At 42.8% G+C, this 9057-nt stretch overlaps 2 protein-coding genes across 2 annotated transcripts; both read left to right on the top strand.

Annotated features, from left to right (window-relative positions):
• Positions 1 to 4884: 4884 nt before the first annotated feature.
• On the top strand, positions 4885 to 5536 carry VC83_03978 (uncharacterized protein; the record flags this gene model as incomplete). The annotated part of the gene is made up of 2 exons (XM_024467616.1): positions 4885 to 5104; positions 5310 to 5536. The coding sequence occupies 2 exons, from the start codon at positions 4885 to 4887 to the stop codon at positions 5534 to 5536; spliced, it is 447 nt and encodes a 148-aa protein (XP_024324754.1).
• Positions 5537 to 7768: 2232 nt separating this feature from the next.
• VC83_03977 (uncharacterized protein) lies at positions 7769 to 8152 on the top strand (the record flags this gene model as incomplete). The annotated part of the gene is made up of 1 exon (XM_024467615.1): positions 7769 to 8152. The coding sequence occupies one exon, from the start codon at positions 7769 to 7771 to the stop codon at positions 8150 to 8152; it is 384 nt and encodes a 127-aa protein (XP_024324749.1).
• Between the last annotated feature and the right edge of the window lie 905 nt (positions 8153 to 9057).

The following is a 9057-nucleotide window of genomic DNA, read 5'->3' as shown; positions in this document are numbered from 1 at the left end:
TGAGATATGCACCTTACAGAAGGCAAATGAGGCACTTAGCAAGCGCCGAAGGGCTAAAAAAACACACGTACAGCTTGGAGGATCACTTACTGTAGGAGATGCACAAGATCAATTATCCCAGGAGGAGGTGCAAGAATAGGTGGTGCGTGAATTACATGAAAATGGTAGTCAGCGGGTGAGAACAGAGATGGCTCTACGGCGTTGTAGCACATGTGGAAAGCCTGGGCATAATGCATGCACATGTCAAGAAGATGTAGGAATGTCTGATGTATATGAGTCTACATAGTTTTAGTATATTACAGTTGTTGTCGTGGTATAATTAATGTTACTTGTTGTGTAGTCGTGGAAAAGTGCATCGCTTAGTGGTGTGCATTGCTCTGGGGTGGACCACATTATCACTTTAGCATAGAGAGGAGCAGGACTACAACCATTTAAACCACGACTTATCTATAAAGTAACACTTTAAGAAGTTATTAAAGTTAGACAACAGCCTTAAACACCACAACAACATGATATCTTTGATACTATCTTTCAAAATAGTAGTCCACCTAACTTTACAACACTACAGAAAGCAAATACAGTACTCCCTACAATTCTTAAAGCCCGTATAGTGTTAGACACACCTATAAAGAGATATATTCAAAAGTTAGCAGATGTAACAGAGCAACTAAATACACACAATTTTCTACAACAACGTAATACTAACAATCTATGATCAATTGTTCAAGCTTAGAGAGTATAGCAAAAAGGCAAGCGAGCAATTTTAAAGGGTCATTTTCATATTTCTAGAAGGGAATTACAGCTATAGGTTGTTAAAGCAGAGGAGGCTACTTAACAGAAGTTAATAGCAACAGGTAGTACAACTATAAACAATGCTATAATTAAGCAAGGAGATGAAGTATCTATCGAATAGGACTTAGGAGAAGTATCTAATTGTATTTTAATGAAGGATTATAACATATTTCACAAGCGAGTTGCCTACACAAGTGAGTTGCCTACAAAATTACTAGAATTGACTATTACTACCTACTACCATAACACCACCTACCTAATGACCCTTAATTAATTGTAATTGAATCCTCATGCCTCTTGCACATATGGGAATTATGGCCTATAATACCACATAAGCCATAGTGCTTCTGTCAGCCCTTAGAGCCCACCTACTAACTACTCTTACTAGCCACCTCTACTAACTACTCTTACTAGCCACCTCTATATGGACTTAAGCATCAACCTTAGCATTCTAAAGGATATCCTCTCCCTCTTATATAGAGAGACTAGCTCCTGCATTATACACCTGTTGCACTTCCTTTCCCTCCTCTTTTTCTGTTCATTTGCTACTTAGAGAGCCTTAACTTCTGCCTTAAGTAGAACAGCAGAATGCATCATCATTTCTGCCCCTTTAACAAGGCAGCTAACAGCATCATTAATTAAGCTAGGAGAGCTGTTCTAATGACGTATAATGCAGTTCTTAATGTGCTCTGTTTGAAAGTTAATCTCCCTTATAGTTTAAGGAGTCTTTAAAGTCTAATTGTCACTGTTAACTATAGGAGGAGTTAGAGTTCTTAAGTGTAGATTTAAGTGAGAGAGAACATTCTAAAGCTCGTATAGAACAAGTCCTATAGCTCGGAATCCACTCTTGATGTTTTGCTCTATAAATGTAGCTTTGAATGCTTCTTTGAATGTAGAGAGAAACTTAAGCTTTATGATATGATTTAGCCTGTTCTATACAAAGGTTTTAATCTGACATCTATACAAAAGCTTTACTAGAGCAAAGCAGCTAACATCAAGTAGCTGAAGAATGTACAACAAGTGTAGTAGCATATAGAGGGTGATTATCTTGCATTCTATATATTAGTGTTGAAATTAAGCTAAGAGGTGGCTCTCATGTCTGTTGAGAATAAGAAGGCGATAGGTTCTAATCGAACGACTGTTTGTATGTTAATTAAAGTGTTAAATCCACTCGTACCTAATTGAATTTAAAGTCTACCAATTCTTACTAAGCGTAATACCTAATCGTCTAGTAATCCCAAGTCCTTATACTAAGCTAAGAGGTGATTCTATGCCTTGAAAATAATGAACAGCAGGAGTGCCTATCTATACGAATTAACACCTTAGATAATTAACACCTACTCTCTATTCCCTAGCTATATAGTCTTTAGATGACTCTTTGCTTCTAAGCTTATAACTACCTTTGTAGTAGCAATAACTCCCATTACGAAACCTGCTTCATTAAAGTTGTAGATATCCTGCTCTAAGATTCCATATTTCGCAACTGTGTTTCGTAAAAGAGAAAACCATTCTTGAATTATCTTTAGATCTTCGCATTTTGCTCGTTTATAATCGTACTTCCAACTTAACTTTGCTTTGATTTCTATACAACGCTTTATGAAGTTTGTAGTCTAGTTGATCCTAATAGGGGTCTCGCCTCGTTTAGAGAGTAGAAGGTCTGCCATTTCTTATATAGCTTGTGGCTGGGGTGGAAATCCACGTGAATCTAGGTTGAGAATGTACTGAATAAGAGCTGACTCTTCGTATGAAGTCAAGTTCTTTGACTTAGGGGTAGAGTCGCGTCAGGAAGTTATTCCATTCATTCTGTAGCTTGGGGTCCTATATAGCACGTCAAACGACAATGTAGCAGCTCGAACACTCTTAAATTGATGTTCCTTTAGTGCCTAGATAGCTAGAAGTAGTCTACCCTCTTGAATAGAGGATTGCACTTGTGTTAGTTGTGGCATGTTGACTTGTGTTAGTTGTGGCATGTTGACTTGTGTTAGTTGTGGCATGTTGACTTGTTGACTTGTGTTAGTTGTGGCATGTTGACTTGTGTTAGTTGTGGCATGTTGACTTGTGTTAGTTGTGGCATGTTGACTTGTGTTAGTTGTGGCATGTTGACTTGTGTTAGTTGTGGCATGTTGACTTGTGTTAGTTGTGGCATGTTGACTTGTGTTAGTTGTGGCATGTTGACTTTTGTCAGTTGACGCGTTTTGGTGTTTTGGTAGGCAACTCACTTGTGTGGGCAACTCGCTTGTGAAATACGTTATATAATTTTAGGGCAAAAGATCTATATACCCTTCACCACCCCTGTAAAGATTCATATACCCTGAGCTTTAATAAAAGATTTATATACCCTGCTGCCACCTTCGGTTTCCTCTGTGACTCCATTGACCCTGATGTCCCATTTGACACTGCTGCTCCACTGACCTTGCTCCCACCATACTCATGAAAGCGCCCTACTCATGCGGGCACTAAGCAGCTTCTCATATTGTGGCCCTGCTCCCCACAAGTAGAGCAGCGCCCAACACCAGAAGCTCCCTCTCCCCCCCAACTCTCCTCCGTGGGTCCTCCTTCTAGAACCTTTCCCTTCTTGGCCTCCACTGTGGGACCTATAGGCGGGAAACATGGTTGGCTACAGTGAGGCATGGGGCCAGCAATGCTGACTAAATGCGGCAGAATCTACAGTATTATCTCGTTAAGTTGATACATGATTAGTCGATTTTCTGGATAACTTGATAACTTTCTTCGGATCCTTCCATTCGTCATACAAATCACGATACACACAATATTGAGTCCCTTTTCCCAATTATCGACTTACACTAATTACTGGACTACTCTTAGAATACCTTCAAAATGCCTTCGAAAAAGCTCCATTCTATGTCTCTCAAACAGCGAAAAGCCCTCCGAACCTGGCATCAATCTCACCATCCGAAACCTACACAAAAGGCCACTATACAGTGGTTCCTCAGGAAATACAATCGTCGACTTAGCCAATCTACAGTCTCAGAATCCCTTAGCTCTCAATTTTTGGACCTTGACGCTACTTCTAATACTCTGGAAACAAACAGCTCTAAAGCTCAGCGTCGCTGCGCTGTCGCCTGGCCTGAATTAGAAGCTGCTCTTTACGACTGGCAGAGGCTTATTGAAGAGCGTGGCGGCATTACAACTACAGAAATCTTACAATCAAAGGCGAAGATTATCTGGAATCAGCTACCACAATACCGTGGACTACCTACGCCAGAATTTAGCTACGGATGGATCGTAAAGTTTCGACAACGGCATAATATATTATATCGAACTCTACATGGCGAAGCTGGATCTATTGGTGTCACTGCAGAAGAACAAATGAAGGCTATACAAACTATTGAGGGGGAATTTTTAGAGGACAATATTTACAACATGGATGAGACTGGGCTTTACTGGAGGATGAGCCCTTCAAAGGGCTTTACAACATTATCAACTCCAGGACAGAAGAAGGACAAAGCACGCATATCAGTAGCCATTTGTGTTAATGCTGCTGGAACAGATCGACTTCCTCTTTGGTTTATTGGAAAGGCTAAAAAGCCTCGAGCTTTACAACACGTTGATGTAGGGGCAATGGGTGGGGTTTGGAGGTGGAATAAGAAGGCTTGGATGAATCAATTTGTTATGGCAGATTGGCTAAATGCTTTCTATACTCATATTGGTACGTCACGTTCTATACTGCTTACAATGGATAACTTCTCAGCCTATATCGCTGCAGTGGAATCGACGCCTCCTCCTCCAAATATATGAATTATCTGGCTTCCTCCAAATGCGACCAGTCGATATCAACCTCTCGATCAAGGTATTATAGCCTCTTTAAAAAGCTATTATCGTCGGCAATGGCTCGAGTTCATGCTCGAATCTTTTAGCAACAACCTGGATCCAATCAAAACAATGACAATACACTTTGCAATTTGCTGGCTTATTCGATCATGGCATCATGACGTTACAAATACGACTATCTACAATTGCTTTCGAAAAAGCACAATTCTTTTACGCCCAATACAGCTTCCTATACACCCACTCCCTGTTCTAAACGACTTATATACTCGAGTACAACAAGCTGGTCATATATCAGACGCTATGGACCTTTCGAACTTTTTGAATCCAGCGGAGGAGGGAATGCAAGAGGTGGAGGAAGGCTTAGATGAGGACACAATTCTACAGGAGGCGATGGCTCCATATATACAGGTTTCCGATGCTCAAGATGATGACGATGAGGAGCCCCAGCATCCTGTGCTCACCACACAGAATGCTGTACAAGCCCTCCAAGTTCTGATTGAGTTCTCAGAATCTGAGAATAGTGGCATCACGGATCCAGCATCATTTTTGCGCTCTTTATGAGTTGGTTCAAGGCACGTTGGATGGATATATGGTTTAGCTGAGGGGCTACTTCGGGTCTTCTTCAGGTCACTTTCTAACTCGATATTACTATAACTCGATATATTTATGCATGACCAATTACATCAACTTAACGAGATAATACTGTAGGCGATAACGAACGGCAGTTAGTGCCGTTGAACGGGATAACGAGAAAACTATTGACCACGCTGACCCAGAGCCGGTCGACGTCATCCACCTTGCTGATACTTACATGTATCTCGTCGATTATTATCACCCGAAACTCATGGAAGATCTCTACTGGACAGATGTTGAAGGCTTCTTCACTCCAGATGAGGACGGAGACTTTGAATTTGGCTTGACAGTCAACAGAACCGGCAAACTTTTCCTGTGAAACGGTGCAGCGAAGCAGTGGAAGCTTCTTTAATGTCGGTACGATAGAAGAAGTGTGCGTGAAGAACCTTAAGGCTGGGCAGACTTATAAAATCAAAGTCGAATACCCCAGTGGCGTCACCTCCAAGCTCAGCGATTCTGACGGCGTTGTATCATCTGGAGGCGGTGGGATAAGGATTGGTGGCGCCAGAGTGATTGACCCGACAGAGGAGATTGAGAAGGCAGTACTCAGTGTTCCACCCACTCGCTTCGTTCGTAGGTGGCAACAGCAAGTTGTGCGTGCGACAGCAAGATGTGCGTACACCGCTATTTTGATATATAGAGAAAATAATAGTATTATTCATAACATAGTATCTACAATGCCTCAAAATAACGATCCTACTATGATTGCTCGCCCAACAGTTCTTCTTAAAACAACCAAGTACATATACAATTGCTTGGGTTGCAAATAAATTCAATGTCAACCGTGAGACACTCCGACGTCGTATTACGAGTACTACGTCTCCTCAATTACCCCACGGAGGTAGCAATTGAGTCTTATCTCAATCGCAAGAGACTGCAGTCTGTCAATTCATATACGACCAACTTGAGCGCGGGGTCCCTGCCAACCGATCTATGATACTACGGGCAGTTGCAGACTTACGACCTAATCGTACAATACCATCACAATGGTGGCTACAACGCTTTCTAAAAGCACACCCCGAATTTCATACAATTCACCTGAAGACATTAAATACACATCAGAAGCAAGCACAAAAGAAAGAGGTGTTTGAGGAATTCTTTCTCACATATAACGCCCTTATTACGAAACATAACATTAAGCCATATAATTTATGGAATGTTGATGAGACAGGCTATATGATTGGGTGTTATAAGTCTACGGCTGTTATTATACCAATCGGTGTAAAGCAGTGGACTGTTGATAGGAGTAAATGCAAGTGGTGCTGCACTTGCAGAAGCTATCATTATCCCTGGCAAACTTCATATGGATTCATGGTACAATGATGACCTTGAGCCAAATGCTCTCATTATTGTAAATGAGAGCGGGTATTCAAACGACGACATTGCAATCTAATACCTTATGCATTTATCCAACTATCTGCAGAGCATATGGCACCAGATGATACTCGCCTCTTATTACTTGATGGCCATGACTCTCATAAACAGAGCGCTTTCTTACATTAGCAGAAGAGCATAACATTGTTATTTGCTGCCTTCCTGCTCATACAACACATCTATTACAACCTCTTGATGTAGAGGTTTTTAAGCAGTGCAAACACTTTCATTAAAAGGCACTTGATCAAGCAGTACGTAGCTACGACTATGAGTATAAGCTACGTACGTTCCTTTCAAACCTCCCGCAAATCCGATGGCAATCTCTAACTGTCCGTACAATTCAATCTGGTTGGAGAAATGCAGGACTATATCCATATAATCCCCCACTTGTAATTGACAAGATACAAGAGACTCGGAATCAAACACCTGATTATGAGCCATTTGCTTCATATAATATTATCTCAACACCGAAAACAACTATGCAAAGTGTGCAAGCGGTTGAACATTGGCAGAAGAGAGCAGAGGAAGCTTTCTCATCGCCTTCAAGAGAAGGGTTTCAATCATTTGCACGTGGAACTACAGTTGTTCTACACCGGGCAGAGCTCTATAAGACTGAGCTAGATATTATGACTTTACGTGCAGTAGAGCAGAAGGCAGCAAAGGCAAGGTCACGGAAACCACTAAAGAAAGGAGGGCAGTTATATGCATCAGATGCACGCGGGAAGAGAAGGAAGCAAAGTTGCAAGCAAAAGCAGACGCAAGAGCAGCAAGGGAATCGGACCAAGTAGTAAAGCAGCTACAAGCGCAAGCACGTAAAATCGAAATTGAAGAGCGTAAGGTTGAGAGGAAGCGGGTAACAGAGCGGAAGAAGGAAGGGTTGAAATCAAAAGTGATAATTTTACGGTATAGTAAGGATCAAAGTGACAGTAGTAGCGATAGTGGCAGTAGCGATAGTGATAGTAGTTCTATTGATTTTATGTTTTAATTATATAGTTATATAGTTGCTATATAAGGCGTCTTTTTCTTCGTTTTATGTGTCGCACATCTTGCTGTCGCCACCTACGAGCGAAGCGAGTGGGTGGAACACCGAGTAGCGTTAGCAAAGAGCGTCGACCAAGTCGTGATCTGCGCCGGCCTTAACAAGGACTGGGAGCAAGAGGGACATGATCGGGAGCACATGGATCTTCCCGGCCGTACGAACGACCTGATTTCCGCAGTTGCAGATGCCAACCCTAACACAGTCGTCGTTATCCAGTCTGGATGCCCAGTCCGAATGCCGTGGGCCGACAAAGTCTCGAGCTTAGCGCAAGCATGGTATGGTGGCAATGAGACTGGCAACGCCATCGCCGATGTGCTGTTCGGAGATGTCAACCCATCATGGAAGCTGCCTCTCTCTTTCCCCGTTCGTAACGAAGATAACCCCGCCTTCCTCAACTACAGCTCATCGCATGGTCGCGTCCTGTACGGCGAGGATATCTACGTGGGATACCGAGCAGTGGGACATTCCATGTTGCACCAAGCGCAGTACCACATGGAAGGCAGGCCGCCGGCACGCCGTTGAAGAATCGAGTGCCTCTGATGCCGTTGGTCCATTAGTAAACCGAAGCGAGGGGATTCCATGCTTTAGAATTGCCTTTGTGTGCCAAAAATCAATCCCAGCCTGAGCTTCGAGAGTACCGCCTCAACGTCGAGGGTTTCAATCGGCGACGGTGGCGTCGGTGGTTCTGTGTTTTCTTGAGCCATTCCCTAGAGTAATTATTGCCCGTAGGATTGTTTTATGTATTTCAAGAAAGAGAAAGGGCCATTGAAGTGCGATTGCATTCCCCCACGAGCGGAGCTTCTCCGGCCTTAGTTTCGGCGTGTTATATCAACCCCGCCGCAGGGCCGATCCACCCATGCCGCGAAGTCTCGGATGCTGCGTTGGAGTTCCATTTGTATGTAGCATTGTCCCCGCACCATTAATAACTAAAAATGGAAGGAATGACCACTGAGTGGTGTGGTGACAGCCCCGGGATTTGAGTGAGACAAACAAATGCGCCGCACTTCGTCCTTTCGGCGATGCCAGCTTCCATATTTTCTTAAGTTAGTGGGGAGCTACCCCACGGTTGCGATGTTTCCCCAATCGGTAATCATCATCACCAGCCCGTCCCATGAGACGTTTCATCTCATGCATATCCCGGTGAGAAACCAATACTGACTTTGGATTTGACAGCAACTGGCAGCATGGAAGGAGAGGAAAGACAGTCTAAAAGTAGAACTGCAGAATAGTTACTGTAATTGTCGAAAGTTAAGTCGGGTCTCGTGCTGATGTGTGCCAGGTGGGGGACGAACACGTATCATAACTTGAATTGTTATAAAGATAACTTTCGCCTTCTTTACTCGTTTGGTTCTTATCCTGTAAAGTGTTATAGTGTTTACTATTTCCTCGCTGTACATTTCTCCCTTTATTCTAGAAAAGATGGGAGG

Source organism: Pseudogymnoascus destructans (assembly GCF_001641265.1).
Source record: "Pseudogymnoascus destructans isolate 20631-21 unplaced genomic scaffold scaffold_8, whole genome shotgun sequence".
NCBI classification, from domain to species: Eukaryota; Fungi; Ascomycota; class Leotiomycetes; order Thelebolales; family Thelebolaceae; genus Pseudogymnoascus; species Pseudogymnoascus destructans.
The sequence above is the reverse complement of the archived record's forward strand: the minus strand, read 5'-3'. Positions and strand labels throughout refer to the sequence as shown.